The sequence below is a fragment of the Dipodomys ordii genome, unplaced genomic scaffold, assembly GCF_000151885.1.
Source record: "Dipodomys ordii isolate 6190 unplaced genomic scaffold, Dord_2.0 Scaffold162, whole genome shotgun sequence".
NCBI lineage: Eukaryota > Metazoa > Chordata > Mammalia > Rodentia > Heteromyidae > Dipodomys > Dipodomys ordii.
Window position 1 is genome coordinate 3,459,493 of NW_012267378.1, and position 27,318 is coordinate 3,486,810.

Below are 27,318 nucleotides of genomic sequence, written 5' to 3' on the forward strand. Positions count from 1 at the left end.
TGCAACAATGAGATGTACAAGTTGTTATGTCGAAAAACAAACTTTACAACTTTGATGGGCGGGGAGGATTCAGTGGGGGGAGCGGATGGGAAGGGGAAACAAAGGAGGAGGCAACAGTGCTTGATAAGAAATGTACTCATTATCTTGCCCATGTAATTGTAACCCCTCTGTACAGTATTTTCACAATAAAAGAAAAAAAAGAAAAAAAATGAGATGTTGTGGCTATTACCTGAATACAAATTAATTAGCTATCAACTTACAGCCTGCTCTACACCTTCCTTTGGATCCAAGCTAGAGGATAAGGCAGTAGTAACACATAACCTTCTCTTCTTAGATCTGTTTTCTTTCTGTTTCTGCTGTTGAATAACTTGTGGATTTTGTGTCTGTGTATAGAATATAATGGGAGATTTTTTTCTTTATATTGAAGTGATCGTATCTCAATTTTTTGTCATTTGGAAGTATATTTGTTTAACCTTTAAATACAAAGTTTTAGTTTTATTTCCACATAAAGAGTATATTTCTGAAATAGTTTTGAAAGAAGCTGCCAACAATACCTTTCTTTGTTGTTTTTCAGATGAGCAAGTTGTCATGGGCAATAAGCTTCTTGTATATATTAGGTAAAAACTTTTTGCTTATTTATCTGTGACTATATTCTTTCCTTATTTCCCCCTAATGTTTGAAGAGAAATTATTATTTAATACTTGTCTATATAAAGCTTTCCGTTTCCAGAGGGCTTTTTTTTTTTAAGGTGTTGATACTGGGGCTTGAACTCAGGGCCTGGGCACTGAACTTCTTTTGGCTAATGGCTAACACTCTACTATTTGGACCACAGCTCTACTTTCAGCTTTTTTTGGTAGGTTAGTGGAGATGAGAATCTGATGGACTTTTTAATCATCATTCTTCTTTTCTTTCTTTCTCCCCCACCACCCTTTTTTTTGGTGTGCCAGTCCTAGGGTTTGAACTCAGGTTCTGGGTACTATTCCTGAACATTTTTGCTCAAGGCTAGCAAATACTCTACCACTTGAGCCACAGCTCTACCTCTGACTTTTTGGCAATTACTTGGAGAGAAGAATCTTATGGACTTTCCTGCTCAGGCTGGCTTTGAACCTTGATCTTCAGATCTCAGCCTCCTGGTTAGCTAGGCTTATAGGTATGAGCTACCAGCACTCAGCTAACTACCATTCTTAAAGGCACATCAGGCTGACTGGCAGCTATGAATGGTACCAGAGGTTCCTTCAAGATGCTGAGTGTGAGGTCTTTGGATAAAGTCCTGTTGCTCTCTGTTCCTCTAGTGCTGTTGTATAGAAATGGAAGTCCTCACTCAGGCTCAAGATGGGTTACTTCATTACCATTTTCTAAAGGGGATGTCATTATTTTTTAACTGACACATAAGAACATAAAAATGTGCATTTTTTAGATAAATATATATGTTGATGTTTAAATCGGGATGAACACATCTGTGCCCTCAAACATTTATCTTTCCTTTATAAGGGTGAAAAAACTCAAAGCCTTCCTTCTAGCTTTTTTTTTTTTGGGGGGGGGGGGGGCCGGGCAAGGGGCCTGAACTCTGGGCCTGGGCGCTGTCCCTCAGCTCTTCAGCTCAAGGCTAGCGCTCTACCACTTGAGCCACAGCGCCACTTCCGGCTTTTTTCTTTTTGCTTATGTGGTGCTGAGGAATCGAACCCAGGGCCTCATGCATGCAAGGCAAGCGCTCTACCACTGAGCCACCTTCCCAGCCCCCCTTGTAGCTTTTTGAAACATACATGCACATGATCATTATCTGTAGTTACCCTATAACCTTATTGTGCAATAGCGATGATCTGGTTTTGAACTTGAGCTGAAAAAACTGAGCCTGCTTCCAAAGCAACCTTGAATCTTGGGCTTGAGAGACAATACAGTGTGCTACTCACTTGAAAGATAACCTGTTTACAAGTCACCACATCTGCTTCTCCCCCCACCCCTTAGCTGCTGTCTGGCAGGTCGTGCATATCCCCTTGGTGACATCCCTGAAGATCTTGTCCCCTTGGTTAAAAACCAGGTTGGTACCATTTTCACAGCCTTTTTAATCTATACCACTTGAAATGCACTGAATATAACTTGCAGTGGAGGATTACACTTAGCTCAGGAATTATTTCCAATACAGGAATCGATTCACTGTCACAAAAATCAACAATTTTAGTTGATAGAGGATTCTAGAGAGATCTTACAACACAGTAGCAATTTAAACTGAATTCAGCCTACCTTTATTTTATCCAAGTGGGAATTATTACTACTGCAAGATGCTTTGAAAGCTGGGAAGAAATAATCAACAATTGCTGTTCACCTTGCAGGTTTTTGAATTTTTGATTCGCCTGCATTCAGCAGAAGCATCTCCTGAGGAAGAAGTCTATCCTTATGTCCGGACTTTGCTACATTTTGACACAAGGGAATTTCTGAATGTATTGGCACTGGTAAGGGACAGTATGATTTTATTGATGTTTTCCAAGGAGTCAGAATGATCATTTTTTGATAGAATGAAAGAAGAAACAATTATCCTTAGAAAAGCACAGAAGTAGTAAGTCAGAATTTCAAATGTTTGATTTTGTTGGGCTACCCATGTTCTCTGTGTAGTTCTTTATAGTTCTTCTTCTTTTCTTTTTTTTCCTGTCTCTGCACACTCATCATAAAGTTAAAAACATTAGGTTAGATATTTTTTTAAATTGTATTACCTGGCTTAATAAATGTGAATGAGGGCTCCAAGCAGACACAGTGAGGACAATGGAAATAATTTTAGTTGAACTGGAACATGCAGGCTTCATGCTAAACAAAACCCTTATCCATGTTTAATTAGAGATGAATTTGGATGAAGCAGGGTTTCTGTGAAAGTGTCCCTATGGGGATAATTATATAAAACATGATGAATCCTCCCAATTAAATAATATTGTAGTGGGTTTTTTTTTAAGCTTGGGTAAAATGGAAAGTACCTCTACAATAGTGGTTAGTGAAAGCATCACGTTCACAATAGGTAATGTATATACTTACACATGGTATTTGAATTTAACACAAACAAGGAACGATCTAAATGTTCTTAATGATTAACTCTGAGATGGGACAAATTTCCCTATGAGCATGTACTACTGATGTAACTTGAATATAGAATAAACTACTAAATTATTTTCCATATTTGAGTATCTGTAAGAAAGTTATTGTCTCATAATTTGAATTGGTTTAACTTGAAATTTTAACTTCAGAAGTAGTAACTTTAATAGCATAGGAGGAAGGGAAGAGAACAGCAGAAGTGAACATCAGATCTAGTAAGTTTAGGAGAACTGAGATATCCAGAGAACATACTTGGTGGCTGGCACTTAGAATAAAGAAACAGGAAGTGATAGAGTAAGAGAGTTTGGAAAGAGCAATAGAGAATAAGGAATTTGACCTAATTTTTTGTCATTAATGCAGATTATGTTTCTTTTTGCTCTTTTTTTATTAATGTGTACATGTGTACATGGGTCTGTGTATGTTTAGACTAGGAAACTGGACTGAGAACTAGATCTAGCCCCACTTAGCCCATGACTATTCAAGCTGAGAATGTTTATAAATATATATATGAATATATATATATGTATTTTTTAAAGATTGTGAAAAGCAAGAAGAATGTGTGATAGAGACCGTGTGTAATCCACAAATCCTGAAATCTTTACTCTCTAGTCCTTTATTTTTTTCATTTTATGCTAAATTTAAATTTAATAACAAAACAAAGTTATATTAAAGTACAAACAAAAACAAGGAAGTACCTGTACAGTATTAGTAATTTCCTTTAAATGAAAGATGCTCTCTGAGGTCCAGAGTGCCTGGCCCCTGGTCAAGAAATTAACAGATATATTTACATGTATGGCTAGTAGAAAAAATAAGGCCTGACTGGAAAATTGAAGGAGTCAGTGGGGTGCTTCAAGACAATGGGACTCTTCTCAACATTAAAAAAATGCACACTTCCATTTTCAAGATTAAGAAACACAGCAACCTGGCCCTATAGTCTCTCTATACAGTGAAAAAGTAATGAATGGGAGATTGGTAAAGAGATTGTAACAACTATTCCTTGCACATAAAAGGAGAAATATGTCCTCAGATTCAATTATTGTGGGGTTCTTCTCTATCCCAGAATTCTTACAAACTCCTACAGCACAGTCCAAATAGTTATGCATACTGAGCTCCCAGAAATAGGAGCTGGGTTGCCAGTAGTTGGGTCCATCAGAATTCAAGGTGCACCTTCAGGGTCTAAACATTTTCACATGGTCAAACACCATCCTGCTGGGATTCTGTGTTTCATTGCTAAAGATTTCCACTCTGTACTGGTTGAGCTTCTCTATCAGGCCAGAGATGGGATGAGCACTGAGTTGTGGCTTCATTGACTGGAGCAAGAGGAACAACACTCACTCAGACCTTGCCAGTATGTACTTGAAATCCTGTAAAGAAAACACAAAAAGTTAGATTCCCTCAGCCCTACCTAGCCCTTTATAGAGAATGTTCACAAACCCCTTGATTAGCCTTTAACTTGCTGTAATTATTACCATGATGATTTTTAAATTATTTTTCTTTTTTATTGTATTTTTATTATCTATAAGTAATTGTACAAAGGAATTACCATTCAAGAAATCTGTTTATAAGTACAATGCATCTTGATCATGGTCACCCCCTTTATTATTCTCCCTATAATTTTTAAGAGATTTCAAAAAGAAGTATGTATGTCCAAACTCACAGATTTCATTGGACTTGAGTTTTAGGTCGTTTGTGCTTCACAAACTGTAAATTGCCATTAGGACCTTTGCCTCCTATTCCTGTAGCAAACATTGAATATTTAGAAGCATCATCATGGAGCGATCATGTTCTAACAGTGATGTGCCATTTGGGTGGCAATTGATAACTACCACCAAAATACGTCCTTATGTTTATCATAACATTTACACTATCATATGTCACTACTTAATTATATTCATAGAAACAAATTTTTAATATCTGTTTTAAAGCAATGACAACATGCTGCCAGAAAGAAAATGGCTAAGGAAATTCTTTTTCATTTGCTGTCACTGTTGTCATTTTAAATACATTCATTACTTCTCTACAGTTTTAGATTTTAGTGGAATAGCACTTAGCTTAGCAGATGGCACTCTCTGTATCTGTAGAGCGACATCTTGCTTTAGCAAGGATGAGAGAGAGAAGAGGAAGAAGAAAAGGAAGAAGAAGGAGGAGGAGGAGGAGAAGGAGGAGGAGAAGAAGAAAGGAAGAGCGAAAGGAAGAGAGAGAGAGAGATTGATTCTCAGAAGTCAAGGCCAAAAGATTGCTTGTCTTCCTGTCTTCAGGCAGGGTCATATTTAACCCACATAAACATATAAATATCTCCTGGTTGAAGCTTCTCGATTAAGAGTTCCTACAATCTCCTTGGCAACTCTTTTCAGCTTTTCTCAAGTAACTAACAGCAAAGCAGACTAGTTCAAAAAAAAGTAGAAAGTAATTTATATGATGAAGGGGGTAGCATTGATCACGATGCATTATGCTCATAAATTGCCATGTTGAGTTGAAACCTTTTTGTACAACTACTTAAAGATAATTAAAAAGCTTTTTAAAATCCTATGTTAGACTTTAAAATATATATTTTTTTCTTTTACTTTGTAAGTAATTAGCTGGACAGTTCAACTGCTAAGCACTTAGCCTGAGAAAAGAAACCAAAAGGCATGGCAATAAGAACAAAGGAGGTTGGGGAAATCTAGGGCCCACTTAAAGACCACCAAGCATTCCATTTTGAATGAAACTATTATATAGACTTGAATTCACAGCTATAACGTTCATTTAAAAAAGTCTATTGGAGGGCTGGAGGCATGACTCAAGTGGTAGAATGATAGCTTAGCAAGTGTGAGGTCCTGAATTGAAACTCCAGCATGACCACACATACAATCTATATGGTATTAGTCCATTTTCTTTTGGTGTACTCAGAGACTTTATCTTTGCCTCAGCTTGTTTACTAGGCTGGCATTCTACCACTGGAGCCACCCTTCTGGCCCTGCTTTTTGCTGATTATTTTATTGTATTTATTTAATTTTGAGGGGGGGCGGTCCGGTCGTGGGGCCTGAACTCTGGGCCTGGGTACTGTCCCTCAGCTCTTCAGCTCAAGGCTAGCGCTCAACCACTTGAGCCACAGCGCCACTTCCGGCTTTTTTCTTTTTGCTTATGTGGTGCGGAGGAATCAAACCCAGGGCCTCATGCATGCAAGGCAAGTGCTCTACCACGGAGCCACCTTCCCAGCCCTTTGCTGATTATTTTAGAGATGGAGTCTAATGAATTTTTCTACCTAAGCTTGCTTCAAACTGATCCTCCAGGTCTCAGCCTCCTGAGTAGCTGACAGGCTTGAACCACCATTTGGCTTGTAGTCTATTGTCTTAAGAAAGTGTCATGCAGGGTGCTGATGGCTCATGCCTGTAATCCTAACTACTTAAGAGGCTGAGATCTGAGGATCAAAATTGGAAGCCATTCCAGGCAGGAAAGCCTGTGAGACTCTTATCTCCAATTAACCACCAGTGAACTGAAAGTGGAACTGTGGCTCAAAGTAGTAGAGCATTAGACTTGAGCACAAAAGCTCAGGGATAGCACCCAGGCCCTGAGTTCAAGTTTCATGCCCAATAACAACAACAACAAACAACAAAAAGTGCCAGTAAATTATTGTATGTGATTTAAACATTTCTCAGAATGAAATGCCTTTAAAAGAAAACCATAGGAAAGATCTTCAAATCTTTTATAGCATTCAGCATTTTCACTTCCTTTTTTTTATAATAGATACAATTTCAGTCCTTTGTATAGGAATCTATTTGTGTTAGGTACTTCTTTGACATGTGTTTTCTGTACTACCAAACAGAATCCAGTGCTTTCATTTACTTTGATGTATTTGATGCTTCAAAACCCATTTGCCTCACTCAAGCAGGAATATAAAAATATAAAGTATGTACTTGGCAGTGTTTGGAGAATAAGATACCTAATCCTTGGAAGCAGGCTTAAGAATTTTAATACTTTTGTAGTTTTATTGTAAGACTTTTTAAATGCCTTTTTAAACTTTATTTTATTATAAGGGTGATATCAGAGGGGTTACAGTTATATAAGTAAGGTAATGAGTACATTTCTTGTCAAACATTGTTACCCCCTCCCTTGTTTTCTCTCTTTCCCTCTCCTCTCTCCCTCCCCAAAGCTGTAAAGTTCATTTCCAACATAGTGTCTTATGAATATCTCTGTTGAATTGGTTCACCCTTTGTCCTTTGTCTCACCATTTTGTTATTCCTTTTCCCTTTCCCAAATCAGATAAACTTATATACAAGACACAGGGTACCAAAATCAAAAACAGGGATAACATGATAAACTAAAGGGAAAAAAAAGAAAGAAAGAAGAGCCCCGCACTGGTGGCTCTCGCCTGTAATCCTAGCTACTTTGGAGGCTGAGATCTGAGGATTGAGGTTCAAAGCCAGCCCAGCCAGGAAAGACCGTTAAGACTCCTATCTCCAATAAACCACCAGAAAACCGGAAGTGGCACTGTAGCTCAAGTGGTAGAGCGCTCTTCTTGAGCTGAAGAGCTCAGGAACAGTGCCCAGGCCCAGAGTTCAAGCCCCATGACTGACAAAAAAAAGAAAAGAAAAGAAAAAAAGAAAGAACTTTGGACAGTACATTAGTAAACAAAAAAAAAAACCCTCTTGTTTCCATACCTTGAAGTTCATTTCAATTAGCATAATCTTATATGGTCATATGTACATAGCTATTGAGCTATTATGATTCTGTGCTAGGACTGTCCCAGACTACTAATTATTACAAATAAGGGAAACCATGAAGCCTGTATTTCTTTGGGTTTTGCTTACTTCACTTAGTTTAATTTTTTTCCTGATCTTTCCATTTCTTTATGAATGGGGCGATATCATTCTTTCTGATGGAAGCATAGAATTCCATTGTGTACATATACCACATTTTCTTGATTTGTTCATCCACTGAGGGGAATCTGGGTTGATTCCATATCTTAGCTATGGTAAACAACAATGCAATGAACATGGTCATGCTGGTGGTTTTAGTGTGGCCCAGTTTGTGGTCAACTGGATAGATGCCCAGGAGTGGAATTATTGGGTCTTAGGGAAGCTCTATATTTACTGTTTTAAGCAACTTCCATACTGCTTTCCAGAGTGGTTGAGCAAGTTTACATTCCCACCAACAGTATAGTAACATTCCCTTCTGGCCATATCCCCGCCAGCATCTGTTATTATTTGTTTTCTTGATAATGGCCATTCTAACTGGGGTGAGGTGGAATCTCACTGTGGTTTTGATTTGTACTTCTTTTATGGCCAGAATTGTAGAACATTTCTTCATGTGTCTATTGGCCATTTTTATTTCCTCTCCAGATAAGTCTCTTTATAATTCTTTAGCCCACTCACTAATGGAGTGGTTGTTTCTTTGTGGGTTTGATTTTGGCGGGGCGGGGGGTTAATTTTTTGAGCTCTAGGTATATTTTTGATATGAGGCCCTTGTCTGTGTATAGCTAGTGAAGATCTTCTCCCATACTGTGGGCTTTCTGTTTATCTTGCTAGCTATGTCCTTTGCCATGCAGAAGCTCTGCAGTTTAATGTGATCCCATTTATCCAGCCTATCTTTAATTTGTTGTGATTCTGGATCTTTGTTTAGGAAGTTTTGGCCTGTGCCAAAGAGCCCTAGTGTTATCCCCTATCCCTTCCTGTAATAAAAAAGTCTTATTTTTGAACATCATTTTCTCATTTGTCATAAGAATTAGGAAAGTTATTTTTCATGGTAGTACAGAGAAGTTATAGTTCTGTGGTTATATACTCAGTTATTTGAACAGGTGGCTTCTTTTGGCCTTCTGTTCTCAGACCTTTGCTTTCAGATTGCCTCTTGCTATTAATGGGCTTTCTGTTTTCTCTACCTATACTTTTCTTGTCTTCCTTTCTCACTTTTTGGTTGTGTGATGACACAAAACTTCTTATGATTCTTTAAGGTTTTAGAAAACCATGAAATATTAAATGTTACAGCATTCTGCCTGACTTCCTAAAAATAACTTGTCTCTAAAGGTATATGTGAAAAACCCTGGTGAGTAATGGTAGTCTTAGTTGGACTTTTACTTGGATTTTATCCACAAGAATTAATAGCTGGTTGCCTTTTATAATTTGCAAATAATAACTACTTTTTACATTTTCTTTCTTCTTCTTAGACCTTTGAAGATTTTAAAAATGACAAGCAAGCTGTGGAATACCAGCAGCGAATTGTGGATATTTTGTTGAAAGTAAGCATTCAAAGATTACATATTTTAATGTTGATATTTATATTAAAAGAATTGAATTGTTTTATACCAGGTTCTAAAATAGTCTTGTTCAGTGATACAATTTATTGTAATCATACCTTAAAATTATATCATGACCTCTTGGTCCTCAAGAGGTGATTAAACAACAAATCATTTACTGAAAAAAATGTATATGAAGATATAGGGTCCTACACTTGAGAAATGTATATTGTGATAATTGCTACGTTAGTTTGATTATGTATAATAACAGAGACTAACTTCAGAATGCTCTGAGCAAATAATTTGAAGCATCTTTTCTCTCTTCCTAGCATCCCTTGGTTGCTATGGTAATGCCATGTTTTTCCATGGTATTCAGATGATGGGTGACACTGAAAATGATTTCAGGAACAGAGAGTTGATCACCCTGATCTAACTCTAACTAGCTCAGTCAAGAGCTATTTTGAGAATCTCCTTGTTCCTAATGAATGAATGCTGAGATAGATTCTTGTCCTTTACTTCTGTATGACTTTCAGCAGGCTTTTAGAGTTTTCATTTTGCTCATCTGGCTGTAAAATGAAGGTTACTTACATTTAATGACTTAGATTATTTTGGACAAGAGACTAGAATTAAAATGTTCTCTGGTTGTGCCTAGAGCCAATATAGCATATTTCCATTTGTGCTTTATAATTTTCAAAGCACTTTCACAGTATTTACATGATCTTATTTGAGTTGTTTATTAACTATAAGACAAGCAATGGTGCATATAAGAATGGGATTGCTACATTCTCAGATAATGCCAGTAAAATCTAAATTGTTATGGGGAATTTTACCTAGATTCCCCAAATATGCTTTCCAGAATGGCCTCCCTATTTCTGGTCTGCCTTTTCTCTAATATTCTTCACTTGAGATTAAGTGCTGCTGTGAGAGATAACTCAACATGACAACAATTTAAATATAATGGAAATTTATTTTTCTCATCTAAGACTAAGCAACCTGATCTAGTAAGATGGTATAAAAAACCTAGCAAGAATGCATCTTCTGTTTATTTTACTATTATACTTAGTAAATGATTTCTGTTTTTGTCTCAAGATGGCCACTCAGGCTCTAGCTATTACCTCCATGTTCTAGCCAGCCTCAATGCAGAGAGATAGAGAAGGAAATAGTTTCCCTCTGGCTTTGTTTCGGTCATGGGGCTTGAACTCTGGGTCTGGGCACTGTTGCTCAGCTCTTTAGCTCAAGCCTAGCATCCTACTACTTGAGCTATAGCACCACTTCCGGCCTTTTCTCCTTCTGTGGTGCAAAGGAATCGAACTCAGGACCTCATGCATGTAAGGCAAGCACTCTACCACTGAGCCACCTTCCCAGCCCAATGCTTTCCTTCTTTAACAAAACTTTTTGGACTCTATATACTATAGTTTTGCTTATCATACTATTCAGAACTCTTTGCTGCTGAGACAGATTGAGAAATAAAGTCTGCGTCTTGTGTAACCATATGTTTAGCTAAAAATTAGGATTTGTATTTGTAAGGTTAGGAAGCATTAAATGTTGGAGCATATATTAGTTTTTGTTTTTTTACTGTAAGAAAATATATAAGGCCAGTTACTTAACAGAAAAAAAGAGATTTACGTAGCTCACAGTTTGGGAGGCTAAAAGTTCACATTGGGCAGCACCATTTGTTTGGTCTCTGATGAGCACCAGAGTCCCTGGCTGTGTCACAACATGGTAGATGGTGTTATAGTATGAATGCATATGAAAGAGAGGAATCACATGGTGAGCCAGGAAGTCAGATAGATTCAGGGGTCTAGCTCACTATTTTTGTAATACCTCTTTTTCTTTTTTGTGCCAGTTCTGGGGCTTGAATTCAGAACCCTCTATCACACTTTTAAGTTGATTTGTTGCTCTTCAGTGTTCACAAAATGTTTTATGCTAGGCCAGTTGTAAATTGTTTACATATTTTCTTATTTGAACTAGGACTGAAGCTCCCTGCAGGTAGAGTGAGAATGATGATGACGATATCATACTTATTTATTTGAGGAAAACATTGTTATAGCATATCTAGAACAAGTTCAGCATGGTGCCTAGGACCTAGTAGATATTCAAGACATGTTTGTAAGCTGGTTAAATTGAAATTTGAGTATAAAATGATCCAAATGAAAAGATAAAGCTCTACAATTTACTCCACTATGAGTATTAGGGAAATGCCACTCATATATGCTTTGGTAATATTTGTTTTGGGTCAACAAGGAGTGTTTTTTTTTTTTTTTACTTTTTTCTCATTTCTGGATTCATTGATGTGTGCACTTTGGAGGGGGCAGTGGGAATAGGAGTGCAGGCAGAGGTCAGAGAACAGGAAAGTGGGCTTGTTGCATGTACTGAATAGGTGCAGACAGAGGGAAATATGTGTGGCTTTTTACAATATTGTCCAGGAAATTTTGTAAGCATAGTGGAATATTTAAAAGAGAAAATTGAGAAGTTATATAATGACAACCAATTTAGACACTTGTTGAGTTAGGAAAAGAACTATTTTCTTAAAGGGTATTGTCAGATGATTTAGGAGCCTGCACTTGCAGAGACAAAGGAATGGCTAAAGGCAAGAGGGACACTTGATGGGCCACAAAAGTGGAGTCCTATACACCGGTGGGGGTGATAATGGACATTTTTAAAGCTATTGACAGCTCTTTGACTATTCTGAACTGAAAGTGTGTGTGTATGTGGATGATGTAGATGTAAGTATAGATAGATTAGTAATCCTACCTTAGTCAATGATTTATTACACATGGTTTAGCAAATACAACGAAAAATAATTTTTAATACTCCAAAGAATTTCAGAAACAAAATTTTTAACTCTTGCAGTGCATTACATAGCTCAGTTGATGTGGAAAAACACTCTATCAACCTCATATCATCAGTTGTATTTAAATTATTTTGTGACCTGTTGTTTCCTTGCTCTTAATTTTATGAATATGCCTCCTCAAAAGCAATGGTGGTGCCCACAAGCAAGGTAAATATTAATGTGCTTAATTTAAGTGGTGAAATGAAAAATCTTAGATTAGTTGAAAGGTCACATGTTTTTAGCAGAAGCTGGGTGGAGTTATGGGGAAAATAAATCAAGCACCCACAGTATATCACTGCACTCTGCATCCTGAGCATATATGGGCTTTCCTTAATGACAGTCTCCTTGGAACCATATCTCCATGGATACCAAAGGTCTACTGCATATAACAAAACAGCCTATACTGTGGTAATAAATATATACTTTCACAAGTGTCTATTGCTGGACTAGAAGCAGAAAGATGAGAAAATAAAGGATAGATTACTAGCAAAATAAGAAAAGATGGGTCTAAAGGTAGGCTCTACAGGAATGTTTTATAATAGGACAAGTCTTACAATTTATGTTTGAATAGAAAATTGAGTAAAGGAGCCTGAGATTTTTTAATAGATATGCAAGGGTACTACACTCTAATTTGTAGTAAAGTTGTCTCACTTAATTCAACTAGCCCAAAACTCCGTCTCCTTGCCTTTGAAGTTTCTGAATTTCCTTTGTTAATGGTAGCACTGTGCCACCTGCCAATCATACTCAAAATTGATCCTTTTTTGGGGGGTGGGTGACAGGTCGGGTAATGGGGCCTGAACTCTGGGCCTGGGCGCTGTCCCTCAGCTCTTCAGCTCAAGACTAGCACTCTACCACTTGAGCCACAGCGCCACTTCCGGGTTTTTCTTTTCTGCTTATGTGGTGCTGAGGAATCCAACCCAGGGCCTCATGCATGCAAGGCACGCGCTCTACCACTGAGCCACCTTCCCAGCCCCCTGATCCTTTTTTTAAATTATGCCTTTAGTCTCATGTTTGCATGCATAGGAACACTTTGTCCTACCTCCTCTCTGCTTTTGTCCCTATTTCTCTTTCCATTTTCATACCACTGCCCTAGTTCTGAACACCTTTGTCCCTCCCTGGGACTCCTGTGCTCACTTGCATGTTAGCCCCCACTGCTTTCTTTTTCTTCTGTTATTCATGCCTATGTACAGATAGGTAATCCTTATGGGCATTATTCTGATTAGGATCCCTTCTTTAGCAGCTTCAATCCACATTCCTTAGGTTGACATTTGAGGCCTGATCTCTTTTGGTCTTATTTTTCCCTCCTGCAGAATCCTAATGAAACTTTCAGTTTCCCTAACAAACATCAGTTTTCCTGTATCCCTATCTTTGCTTACTCCTCTCTTTGATAACTTTTCCTTTGGCAAGGGGTCTGATGAGCTTTAAAGCTTAACTTAAAAGTGATTTTTCTCAGTTCTTTGCAAATTCTCACTCTAATGGTTGAACTACTTTTTTTCATTGTGCTTCTATAATTATTTGCACCCTAAATAGTATGATCATGTTATGCCTATTATTTAAGAGAGTTTATTTATCTTGCCTTCCTTTCTAGTTCATTATTCCCTTAGAGGCACTGGCCAGAATGCCTGGTGACTTGGGAGATCAGAGCTGAGATAAAGCAGAACAATGACTGAGATTTACTGATATGAACCCACCCACTCCCCATCTGCCTGTGGACTAGGCAGAAGCTGTTCACTTCATTAAGGTTGCTACAGTGACTTCTTTTCAGGAAATCTCTACTCACAGGTTATCTTAACACTTAGACTACAGAGTAGCTCTCTTCTTTCCTTGTTCATAGGAATCTTTTTTTTCCCCAGTCCCATGACTTGGGCCTGGTGGCTGTCCCTGAGCTCTTTCGCTCAAGGCTAGCATTCTACCCTTTTGAGCCACAGTACCACTTCCCATTTTCTGGAGGTTAATTGGAGATAAGAGGCTTACAGACTTTCCTGCCTGAGTTGGCTTTGAACCTTGATCCTCGGATCTCAGCCTCCTGAGTATCTAGGATTGTAAGCATGAGCCACTGGCACCCAGCTCAAAAGAACATTTTTAAGTAGGGTTATTTTAATTTAATTTAATTTTAGTAGAATCCTAAGAATTCTGGAGAGAAACATGATTAATATTTCTTTGAAACCTCATATCCCCCTCTCCTATGATTCACTTCTCTTCCAGGTTGTGCCAGAAAGCTGCCAAAACCACTAAAATTTTTTCATTTCAGAATATGCAAGTAATTGCTCCTTCTCCAAATATTACTGAACATAGTTTTTGCAAAGTCCATACAAGAATCTTTTCTCAGTCTTCAGTAATATGGTTCACTTCTAATTGTGTATATTTTTTCTTTTCCACCAAACCAGATGGCATATTGAATAAATGGTCTCTTGTCTTCCAGGTTATGGTGGAGAATTCAGATTTCACTCCCTCACAAGTAGGATGTCTCTTTACTTTCCTGGCACGGCAGCTTGCAAAGCCTGACAATACCTTGTTTGTGAACAGAACCCTCTTTGATCAGGTGAAAGTCTTTAACAACAAGACTAGAACTGTTTTTCCTGTTAACTGCTCATAAAATATTCACTGTTTCTTAATATGACCAACCATTGGATAAGCACTTTATTGGGGAGAGGACTATAGAGATCTTTAATCTGAGTTAAGCATGTGTATTTTAAAGATGTGTTCTGAGTAATAGTATAATAATATATTCTGAATGATTCTGACACTTGGTATCATGAAGTATCATTTGAGAGACTGATTTATAGAGATTCTGCCCTATAAATTCAGTTGCTTTAAATTGCTTAAACTTTCTTTGCTCAAGAATTTTCTAAGTTAAGAACCACCTCATCTCACTGGTAGTAAGATCATAGTGACAATCATCTGGAGAAGAGAGTACGTTTGGAAAATTTCAATTTACTTACAAATGATTTCTGACTTGGAAAGTGTTTCCTGGTCACAATTAAACATTGCTCTAGATGACAAAGAAAATGCTTTTTTCCTGAAGAAAGCAGCCAATAATGACTAGTATTTACTGAGCACTTCATAGTGCTAAGCTCTGCTGCCAAGTTTTATATGTGTGTATTGTCAGTCCTCCAACAATTCTAGAGTGATACAGTTCCCCATTTTAAAATGATGCCTAGAGAAGTTAAGCAACTTATTTAAAGTAATACTTAGCAAGCTTCATTTTTCACAGGAATTTATTATTTTGTGTTACTAAAGTTAGGATTCACATTCAGGCATCATGAGTACAAAGTCAGTGCTCAATCCATAGCCTTAGAGAATTAAAAGTTAAGGAATATAGATGATACTACCTTATGGCATTATCAGAAAAGGTCAGCACAGCTACATATTCAGCTGAATTCCTGAACAGTAAAGAAATATGTATAAAAAGCACACATTACACTGTTAGCATATGGGAGCCTGATGTCTCACATAGCAGGACAGTCAGTTGGGATGGTACCATACACTATGATATTTGTTACAGCTTAATGAGGAATCCTCACATTGGAAGGGTAGTCATTGCTGTTTCCATCCCAACAGTGTTAGGGCATGCTTGCTGATATACAATAAAGGTGATCTTTTTTTTTGACCAGGTTCTTGAATTCCTCTGTAGTCCTGATGATGACTCCAGGCACTCTGAGAGACAGCAGGTAAGAACTGCTAGAATTCTTTGCTAAAGAATGAGAAAGAAGTCAGATCTCACTAGACATACCTACAGGGAAAATAACTCATTTCAAACCCTAATTCTAAGCTAAAGATTGTGGCAACTGGGAAATCGTGTTGATGGAAGAGTTCCAGTGGAAAGATCTTACATCAGAATAAATTCTTAGGCACAGTGGGCCTGTCTGTATCCAGCATGACTCCAAAGAGAATAATTTATCTTCCTGTTAGGTAGCAAAAGGTAGCATCTGTTGTACCACCAGTGTCATTCATCTGACCATTGCTAGCTGCTCTGGCCCTGAACCAGAAACACTGCTATAAAAGTTGGCACACACAATTTTTATGAGAGTTCTGAGGCCCCACTGCATTAGGATTCCCTTCTGAAGACTTGACCCCATCTGCTCCTCCTGTGATCACTGTAAGATGGTAACTGGTTCCCACTCCTTTGTATTTATGCCACTTTCTTGAGGAGCACATCTACTATTAGAATCTTTTAGATGCAAATGAGGACTGATGGTATATGCCTGTAATCAAGCCCTGATGAAGCAGAATCAGAAAGATTGCAAGTTCTAGGCCAGCCTGGGATACATAGTGAAAACATGCCTTTAAAAAGCAAAATGATGGCTGACCTTCTTAGCTAGAACATAGCTCAATAAGTTGAGCTCATAGAGTATAGAGGAGCCACACTGACTACTTTGCACTGCTTTAGCCCAGAAACTGCTGCAGAATATCACAGGACAGCAAACAGTCTTATAATTGTGGCTGTCTCTTAAATTATATTGGATACAAATAATAATAGAAGACCCCCTTATTTGGCAGTAAGAGTGGATCATGTGTATAACCATATATAGTGATAGAAACTAATAAATAATGAATAAGTAACTAACTAATAAACAGATAAATTAACAAGAAACAAAGCCAAATCTAAATATAAAAACAATCACAGAATCTTAATATTATAGAATATCTGCTCTCTTTACATTTTAGAAATATAGAAAATTGATGCATTAAGTTGTTAAAGGACAAACCTAAATCCTTCTATTCTAATGCAACACTTATTCCTTTATGTCATTGCTACATATAAAAAAAATTGTCTTACTGAGAAGTCATTAATAGCTGAGTTCCTATGTTAGTGGTTGTTTTCATTTATGTAAACGAACAGAAGAAAGTACAACACATATGTCAGAACCTTACTCCTTCCTCTGAAGGAATGATTTCTCTGCTGAATCAGATAACAGCTTTTGAATGCTGGGAAAATAAATCCACAATTTGTTTCACAATGTAATACATAATGCAGAGACAGACACTTTTAAATTCAGTTACCCTATTGTTATTTTTTCTGTTTTCCATCCCAGGATTATTAAATTTTCTCTATAAAGGTACCAAAGAAAAAATATTTTAGGGTTTGTGGCCATGTATAGTCTCTATGTTATTTTTATTTATTTGTTTAGCTTTACAACCCTTTAAAAAGATGGCATCTTTTAAAAGCACCTTGCTGATTTGTAGCATCTGCTAATTCCCATAATATAAGTACTCCCATCACAGTTGATCTAACCTACCAGTGTGTTGTCACTGGATGCAGAACGGGAAGATGCACAGCAGGACAGGTGTAAGATACTTCCATCACTCAGGTGCTGCCACAGTGGATAGAAATGACCTTGAGATATGTATGAGTCAAATATAACCAAGTAATTAGGAAATGGTGAGTTTGAATATTAATCACCTTTGTTTTAAATTTGTTTAACCATAAGCTAATACAACTGTCAATCTTCAATAATTGCTATCCTTAATAACTGGCTTACAAAGTCCCTGAAAGTTTAGCCATCTGCTCTAGTATTTGGTAAGATTGACTCCAATCATGGCATTCCTATTATTTTATTCCAAACTGACAGGGCAGTTAGGATTCACTCTACATTTATTGTATTTAACAGTTCATTTTAATGATCAACATGAATTAAATTTGGGTACCAAAATATAAAATTTGGAGAGGTTTTAACCAATTTAACAGCAATACTCACAAGACAATATGTTGGAAGTAAACGTTACACCTGGGGGAGGGGGAAAGTAGGAGAAAAATTAGGGAGAAGGTAACAATGTTCAATAAGAAATGTACTCACTACCTTACGTATGTAACTATAACCCCTCTGTACATCACTTTGACAATAAAATTAAATTAAAAATAATAGATTTACTGTTTTAGAAAAGCACTTTGTTAAATAGTTTCCTGGAGTCCTGGGACTCCCTGGTTTCCAGGGTCTTGGGACCCTGGATGGAAGCTTTACATGGGACCACTTTCTTTCTCACACTGATCTAATAACTGTGCCATGCCTCTGTAGTGTTTTCTGAGGTTTACTTAAAAGTATTGATGAATCCAGCTCAATATTCTACTCATATTTTTTGTTCAGCTAGCATGATAAATAATTAACTATATGAGTGTCATATTTTGGGTTTTTTTGTTGTAAAAATAAGTTATCTTAAGTGTGTAATGCAGTGACATTAAGTATGCTCCCACTGTTGTACAGTCATCATCACCACATCTTCAGATCATCCACCTTCCTCAACTGAACCTCCATTTACATTAAACAAATAGCAACAACTCCTAGTTTCCCTTTCTCCAACCCTTGGCCACCATTGTTCTGCTTTCTGTTTCTATTTTCCTGTCCAACATAGCTCAAAAAAGTGCAATCATAGCTGGGCGCCGGTGGCTCACGCCTGTAATCCTAGCTACTCAGGAGGCTGAGATCTGAGGATCATGGTTCAAAGCCAGCCCAGGCAGGAAAGTCCGTGAAACTCTTATCTCCAATAAACCACTAGAAAACCAGAAGTGGCACTGTAGCTCAAGTGGTAGAGCGCTCGCCTTGAGCTAAAGAGCTAAGGGACAGCACTCAGGCCCAGAGTTCAAGCCCCACAACCAAAAAAAAAGGGCAATCATATGGTATTTGGCCTTTTGTGTTTGATTTGATTTTACTTAGCATAGTACTTTTTTTTTTTTTTTTTTGGTCATGGGACTTGAACTCTGGGCCTAGGTGCTGTCCCTCAGCTCTTCAGCTCAAGGCTAGCTATCTCCTGAGTAGATATGATTACAGACATGAGCTAAAGTATTTTTCCTTTTTTTTTTTTTTTTGCCAGTCCTGGGGCTTGAACTCAGGGCCTGCGCACTGCCCCTGAGCTTTTTCTGCTCAAGGCTAGCACTCTACCACCTGAGCCACAGTGCCACTTCCACCTTTTCTCTTTATGTGGTACTGAGGAATTGAACCCAGGTCTTAATGCATGCTAGGCAAGCACTCTACCATTAAGCCACATTCCCAGCCCTTAGCATAGTATCTTTAAGGTTCATTTGTGTTGTAGCATGTGTGTGTGTTTCACATTTCGGGTGTCCATTCATTCTTGGGCTTGTTTCCACTTTTTAGGTATTTTGAATGCTGCTGCTCTGAAATATCCCAATGTTTAAATTTTTATTAGTTTTAGCATGTAAACATAGATACTACCTATGGACAATAGATTTTTTTTTAACCCGAAGATAAAGAAGTACCAAACAAAACCTCATTTCTTGAAAAGATATATGCAGTCATTTTCAACTCGAAAGGGGTGGATAATCAGTTCTGCATTCTAATAGGACCATATTTGCAAATACTGTGACATTCCTTCCATGTTTGAAAAGCAGAGCCATCTGTCTTTTTTTTTTATAAGAGTTAAATACAATATGGTCAACAGTATAATAATCTAACCCCTTGCATCTGTGAAAGCAAGCCAAAATACCACTGAGTAAGAATATAAAAGAAAAGTAAGTTATGGTCTGCATGAACCCTTATAGAGCTAGCAAATAAAAATAAATTCCCCAGTGTTTTCATTATTTGTTTTATGTGTTCAGGTCCTTTTAGAATTGCTGCAGGCTGGAGGCATAGTTCAATTTGAAGAGAGCCGACTCATCCGCATGGCAGAAAAAGCTGAGTTGTAAGTTGTTTTGAATCTGTATATTTGTTGTCCATAGAACTATTAAATTGCATTTCCCTAAATTGAAGCCCACTTTACTGATGTACTGCTGCTTTCTAAAATTAAGAAACACTATGCAGATAACAACAAAAATCTAAATGTCAAAGCTTTTACTTTTCATTTGAATTCTAGAATTGGTAAAGTTTCCAGAAATTGATGGTATCAATTTGAAATGTTTGTAGATTAGTTTTAATATGAAAATGAAATTTTAATCTTACAATATTGCAGTATTTTCATTTTTTTTTTCTGGTGTTTTGAAACAGGGTCTTAGTATGAGCCCAAACTGGCCTTGAACTTGGAATCCTTCTGCCTCTGCCTCTTAAATGCTAGAATACAGGCATGGACCAACACACTTGGTTTTAGATTTTTTTTTTTTGTGAGTCGTCGGACTTGAACTCAGGGTCTACGTGAACAGTCCCTGAGATTTTTTTGCTCAAGACTAGCACACTACAACTTTGAGCCATAGCTCTACTTCCAGTTTCCTGCCCAGGCTGGCTTTGAATCACAATCCTCAGATCTCAGCTTCCTGAGTAGCTAGGATTACAGGCAGGAGCTACCAGCACCTGGCTAAGATTTTTTTTTAACTTTTTATTTCCATGATAGTTCATGGATTTTTGATAATTATGTATATAAGACAAGGTTTGACATAGCAAATAAGATATGATATGGTAATGCTGCTATGTATCTAAGTTTATTGAATGTTTTGAGATACTAATTTTGAACAGAGAAACAATATAAAAATTTGCAAAATACTGTTACCTTATTGATCATTTCTTATATCACACTGTTTTCTTAACATTTTTGTACCTATCTTCATCTTTTTTTGTACACATTATATTCAATAGAATCTTAAACCTACAATTAGGGGCATGGCAGGTGGATGCTCACTTCCTTAACTACTTAGTACAGGTTCAGTATCCTTTATCTGGAATGTTTGCAGTTGAAGAGTTTCAGGTTTCAGAATTTTTCACAGTTTGAATTTTTTTTTTTATATTTCTTACTGGCTGAGCATCCCTAACGTGATCATCAGAATCTGAACTGTTCCAGTATCCCAACATCACTCACATTAGACACACACAATCTATGCAACTGTGTAACAACAGAAATCATATCACTCATTTCTTGCAGTATTAACCTGTATGATTGAGCAATATGAAAGCCAACAACCACCTGCCCAATGGGTGCACTGAAATTCTTCCTTTTGTGTTCTAGCTATCAAATTTGTGAATTTATGTATGAACGTGAACACCAATATGACAAAATTATTGATTGCTACTTGCGTGACCCATTGAGAGAGGTAAGTAAAAGACTGTTTACTTTCTTTACATAATCAGCTCCCCTCACCCCAGCAACAGAAATGTTTGTTGATCCAAGGTTTTCTCTACTTATTCACTAAATTTTTATTGTGCTCCTACTGTAAGACAATTCTATATTGATAACTAAAAGATATAGTTCCTGATTCTTTGGAATTTATAAGTTAGTGTTAGAGACTGACAATAAGCGAAGCCAAGTACATACTTAAAATTGTAGTAAGTGCTATGGAATAGAGTTGGGTGAACATTGAAGGATAATGGGGACTGAATTATAACAGCACAGCCAGAGAAGGAATCTCAGCCAAACCACTTATAGATTGGGTTTTGCTCCTTGAGAAGCCACTCAAACAAGCAGCCAAAGGAAGGCTGTTCCAGGATAAGGAACAGTATATGCAAAGGTCCTACGATGAAGGAAATTGGCCCTTTTAAGCAACTGAGTAGTGATTGTATAGATGAAATGAAAATTAGTTTAGGTAGAGATTGGGAATTTGGAAGGGACCACCAAAAGCCGAAGTATGATATCCTCCACTAAGTGGTCATTGAAAGTTAGTAAATTGAAACCAGTTAATTGGAATAGGTTTGTTACTTCTAATAATCTAAGTAATTATTCTGTTCAGTTTTCCATTGATTAATTATATCTAAATAATTTCCATCTTCAAGCAATAACTATTTCCCAAGATCTATACATAGCAGCAGACTCAATATTGCTCAGTGAGTTAATGGATACCTTCTCTCGTGCTCTCCAGGAAGAAGTCTTTAATTACATTCACAACATCTTGTCCATTCCTGGCCACAGCGCTGAGGAGAAGCAGTCTGTGTGGAAGAAAGCAATGGATCATATTGAGGTACTCACTCAACAAACCATTTTAAACTTTCCCATTTGAATGGATGCCTTCCAAATTAACTTTATGCAAATTAAGCAGTGGCAACTATTAATTATGTAGGTTAACTTGAGGTTACAGGGAGTTTTTGTTGTTGTTGTTTTTCACATAAGATTGTATGTGCCAGCCAGGAGCTGGTGGCCTACGCCTATAATACTAGCTAGTCAGGAGGCTGAGATCATGGTTCAAAGCCAGCCTGGGCAGGAAAGTCCATGAGACTCTTATCTTCAATTAACTACCAGAAAACCAGAAGAGGCACTGTGGCTCAAATGGTAAAGTGCTAGCCTTGAGCAAAAGAGCTCAGGGACAACCCAGGCCCTGAGTTCAAACCCCACCACCAACAACAAAAAAAAAAGACTGTGTGCCAACATCATGTTAGGTGAAATTATCAGGGTGAGAGTTGGCACAGTCAGTCAGGAGATGTGTGGTCCCCAATGGTCACTATACTTTGGTATGGGTCTCAGGGCACAACACACATTATTTATTACTGTCTGCTTCCTGTCAACAACAGCATGAATGCATCTTTGTGAAAAATCCCAATGAGAGTTCCTTCAGCTTTGAATTTTACCTTTTTCTTTTCTTCACTCATTGTGACGTCCTTTTCATAAATCTCTTCAGGTTTGTAGTGTCACATTATGCTACATTCTGCTTTTGCACTCATCTGTATTATGCCATGGTCTGCACACATGGACTCCAGATATCAAAAAAAAGAAGCTGTGTCTCTGCATAATGTGAAACGTGATGAATTAATCAATGAGCAGACAAATTACTCAGCAGACAGCTCATGCTGGAGAAGCAAGAAATGCTTCTGCTGACTCTTTTTTCCCCACTTCTGCAGTTTCTCACCTTCAACCTTTTAATATCTAAGGCCATGATTACACTTAAATGGAGTTTTCATTAAATGACTTCTGGGTCTTCATTAATGTAAATACAATCAAAAACACAGAGAACAAAGTTATGATGAAATTTTTTGACAATACACACAGCCTAAAGTTAATGATTCTTAGCACTTTGGGAGTTCTAGACCTTTCTGACTATCTAATGAAAGACTGGATCTATGTCTCTTAATATTACACATGGGCTTAAAAATATTCTTTTATTTGTAGTTTCAGGAATCCACAAACACCTAAAATCTACTCCTAGATTGAGTCTGAGCTCTCCTGACAAATTATCTCTGGCTTAAATGTTTATTTCAGTATGAATAAAACTTATTTGAATAGATTCTTAAATATTTTTAAATATTAAAAGTTCAGAACTGGGTGCAGTGGCTCATGTCTGTAATCCTAGCTACTTGGGAGGTAGAGATTGGGAGAATCATGTTTTGATATTAGCCAGGAAAGAAAAGTTCGTAAGACCTCACCTCAACTAATAAAAACAAATCTGAGTGTCCCTGTCATTCTAGCTACTCAAGAAACATAAATAAGATTGTGGTTCAGCTGATCAGGATATAATACAAGTCTCTATTCAAAAGAAACTAAAGCAAAAAGGATTAGGAGCATAGCTCACATGGTGTATAGTATCTGTCTGGCAAGCCCAGATCCTGAGTTGACATCTCAGTACCACCACCAACAAAATGTCAGAGAAGGGCTAAATCAAATATACAGTTTAATTTAAAAAAAATTATAAAGCATCCGGGTGCCAGTGGCTTATGCCTTAGCTTCTCAAGAGGTTAAGATCTAAGGATCCTAGTTTGAAGCCAGCTTGGGCAGGAAAGTTTTGAGACTCTTCTCTCTGGCTAACTACCAAAAAGCTAGAAATGGAGCTGTGTCTCAAGTGATAGAGTACTAGCCTTGTGTAAAAAAGCTCAGGGAGAACACCCAGATCCTGAGTTCAAGCTCCACAACCAACAAAATAAATTAATTCATTAAAAAAATTTTAAATTTATGGTAAATAATGCTGCAGTAAACATAGTTGTGGAACCAACCCAGATGCCCCTCAGTAGATGAATGGATCAAAAAAATCTGATATATATACACAATAGAATTCTATGCCTCCATCAGAAAGAATGACATTGACCCATTTGTTAGGAAATAGAAAGACTTGCAAAAAATTATATTAAGTGAAGTAAGCCAGGCCCAAAGAAAGATAGGTCCTATGGTTTCCCTTAATTGCAATAACTAGTATATGTCTGAGACAAGCAGAAAAGGTTAGGTAAGTTGATGTTAGTTGAAATGAACCCCAAGATAAGTATTCAAATTTTTTTTCTTTCTTGTGATTGTTTCTAACATATTTATAAGATGATTTCTTTGTTGCTTTGTATGTCCCTCCCCCACCGTATAACCCTTGCTTTCATTGTATTTGATGATGGTATAATTTGTGGAGGGGAAGGGCAAAAACAAACCGTTTAAATAGGGATATAAGTGGACCCATTGCAACAATGAGATGTACAAGTCATGTTGAAAAATGAACTTTACAACTTTGGCCGGGGGGGTGGGGGGTGGGAAGGGATGGGAAGGGGAAACAAAGGAGGAGGCAACAATGCTTGATAAGAAATGTATTCATTATCTTGCCCATGTAATTGTAACCCCTCTTTACGGTATTTTCACAATAAAAAGTTTAAAATTTAAAAGAGTTTGACAGGCACATCATAAAAGAGGAAATCTAAATGGCCATGAACATATGAAAGCACACGCACACACACACACACACACACACACACACACACACACACACACACAAATTAATAAGGCAAACCTTCTTGGCTCTGATTGAGAATAAAATATATCTAGTGTCCCAGACTTTTCCTATGTGTCCTTTCTTGAGCACAAACCCTGACCTCTCCCCTACAAATACAAATATACCCATCACTCCCTTTCCTACTGTATGTAATTACTGTATCCTCCCTACATTTGTTTTTGTTTTGCCTATTTCTGAACTTTACTTAAATGAAATTACTCTCTGTATTTTTATATGTGCATCCAGACCCTAGCCACCTACATTTCTTTAGAACAGTAGTTCTAGGTCTAGGTTCAGCCAAGAACCTGATAGAAATGCAGTTTCAGTCTCATTTTAGACCTTCCTGATCAGAAACAGGAGGTGGGTCCCAGGAATGTGTGTTCTCACAGCTCTGCAAGCCATGCTGATGCTTGATAACTGACAATCTCTGCTCTCAGGTATATAATTTCTAATTAATGGCATTGTATGAAGCCAGCATTTATGAGAGAACTCGTTTTGACTACATCCTTGCTAAGTTTGAAGACTTTGCAAAATCTGGAAAACTGGTAATAGTATCTCATTATGTTTTAAATTTATATTTCTTAATTATTAATAAGATTCATGGGCTTTTCATATGTTCATGGCCATTTAGATTTCTTCTTTTATGATGTGCCTGTCAACCTCTTTTAAATTTTAAATTTTTTAATGAATTAATTTATTTTGTTGGTTGTGGAGCTTGAACTCAGGGCCTGGGTGCTGTTCCTGAGCATTTTTGCTCAAGACTCTACCACTTTGAGCCAAGCACCACTTCCAGTTTTCTGGTGGTTAATAGGAGATGAGTCTCACGGACTTTCCTACACAGGCTGGCTTTGAACTGTGATCCTCAGTTCTCAGCCTCCTGAGTAGCTAGGATTAAAGGACTGGCCCATTTAAATTTGTTTTTATTATCTTTAGTTTGCACAAAGGGGTTTTAATTCAACATATTGACTTATGAATGCAACACATTTTGAACAATGTCAATTGTTCTTCCCTTTTAGCCAATTTTTATTAATATTCTTCATTCCTTCTGATCTGTAGGATTTCTGTGTTTTGTGTATGTCAGTCTTTTCATCAGAGATATGTGTGGCAAATAACTTCTACTCGGTAGCTTTTTCCTCCAAACTTTTTATCGTTCTTACTTTAGAAAAGTAACTTGTTTCCCCTCCATACTTAAGAAGATATCCTTTATCATCATCTAAATGGTTTCTTGTGTTTTAAACCTTTATTGTTGGGGCTGGGAATCAAGCCCAGGGCCTCAAAGATGCTAAGCTGATACTTTGCCTCCGAGATATTCTCCCAGCCTTTGGTCTTTGTTTTATAACCCATAAATGTGAGAACCATCTAAAAGCATTTTTGAATATGATCTAAAACCATGGTTAAGTTTTTAGATGCATGTATGCACTATTTGCAACTGTTATTTAAAGGCTGTTTTTCTACCTTGCACCATAGTCCTCCCATGGTCAGAAATACATCAAGGCTCTCTGTGCTATTTTTCTGGGGCCCCCCTTTTTTTTTAAGGTTTGAAACTGGGACTCAGGCTTGGTACCTGCTGCTTTCTCTCATTGGCTAGAGCGCTACAAACTGAGCTATGCCTGAGCCTTCCCTTTTATTGGCCTGTTTGTCTATCTCTGTATCAAGACTACGCTGTCTTTAATATTGTTGCTATGTAATATGTTTTGACATCTTTTAACAGAGTTATGGCTTTTTTGCATACTTTATATCTTACTAATATACTTTAGAATCAGCTTATGAACTACCAAAAATAAAACAAAACAATTTTTTTTTTTTGCATGTGTATCCAGTGCTTGGGGCTTGGACTCAGGGCTAGCACTCTACCATTTGTGCCACAGCTCCACTTCTGGCTTTTTTGGTAGTTTAGTGGAGATAAGAATCTTAGTGGGTGCAAGTGGCTCATCCCTGTAATCCTAGCTACTCAAAAGGTTGAGATCTGATTATTGTGATTTGAAGCCAGCCAAGGCAGGAGAGTCTGTGAGACTCTTTATCTCCAATAAATTACTCAGAAAAAGGTGGAAGTGGCGCTGTGGCTCATGTAGTAGAGTGTTAGCCTTGAGCAAAAGAAGCTCAGAGTCAGTGCCCAGGCCCAGAGTTCAAACCCCAGGACTAGCTTGAGCCTTACATACCTGGGCTGGCTTTGAACTGTGACCCTCACATCTCAGCCTCCTGATTAGCTAGGATTACAGGCATAAGCCACTGGCACCTGACAGAATCTTAATTTTGATTCTGATAGGCATTGTGTCAAATCTTTACACCATTTTAAAGATAGTAAGCTTTTAAAATGGAGTATTCCAGTTTATGACTGTATGTTATAATCATTTATTCAGTATCATTCTGTAAAGTTGTATGGGTTTTTTTGTAGTTTTTCCATTTTATGGTAGATTTGTTGTCACAACTTTACATTATTTAATATTACTGTTAATGTGTGTCAGTATGTGTGTAAGTCTTGTAACTTGAACTGAGAACCTAAATACTGTCCCTGAGTTTTTTAGCTCAAGTCTAGTGCCCTACTATTTGAGCCACTTCTAGCGTGCGCGCACGCACGCGTGCACATGCGTGTGTGTGTGTGTGTGTGTGTTTAATGGAGATAAGTGCCTCTGGACTTTTTCCTCTCTGGGT

The 27,318-nt window shown here is 37.4% G+C and overlaps 1 protein-coding gene across 1 annotated transcript in view; it reads left to right on the forward strand.

The window, feature by feature from the left end:
- Vps8 (vacuolar protein sorting 8 homolog (S. cerevisiae)) overlaps positions 1–27,318 on the forward strand; it is a gene marked incomplete at its 3' end in the record, with an annotated part of 187,877 nt that overhangs the window by 101,629 nt on the left and 58,930 nt on the right. The window contains exons 25-33 of the mRNA XM_013033034.1: positions 575–617; positions 1,966–2,038; positions 2,331–2,450; positions 9,221–9,292; positions 14,545–14,664; positions 15,737–15,793; positions 19,675–19,757; positions 21,009–21,093; positions 21,856–21,954. Coding sequence (XP_012888488.1) covers positions 575–617; positions 1,966–2,038; positions 2,331–2,450; positions 9,221–9,292; positions 14,545–14,664; positions 15,737–15,793; positions 19,675–19,757; positions 21,009–21,093; positions 21,856–21,954 — 752 coding nt within the window. The remainder of the gene's footprint in view (positions 1–574; positions 618–1,965; positions 2,039–2,330; positions 2,451–9,220; positions 9,293–14,544; positions 14,665–15,736; positions 15,794–19,674; positions 19,758–21,008; positions 21,094–21,855; positions 21,955–27,318) is intronic.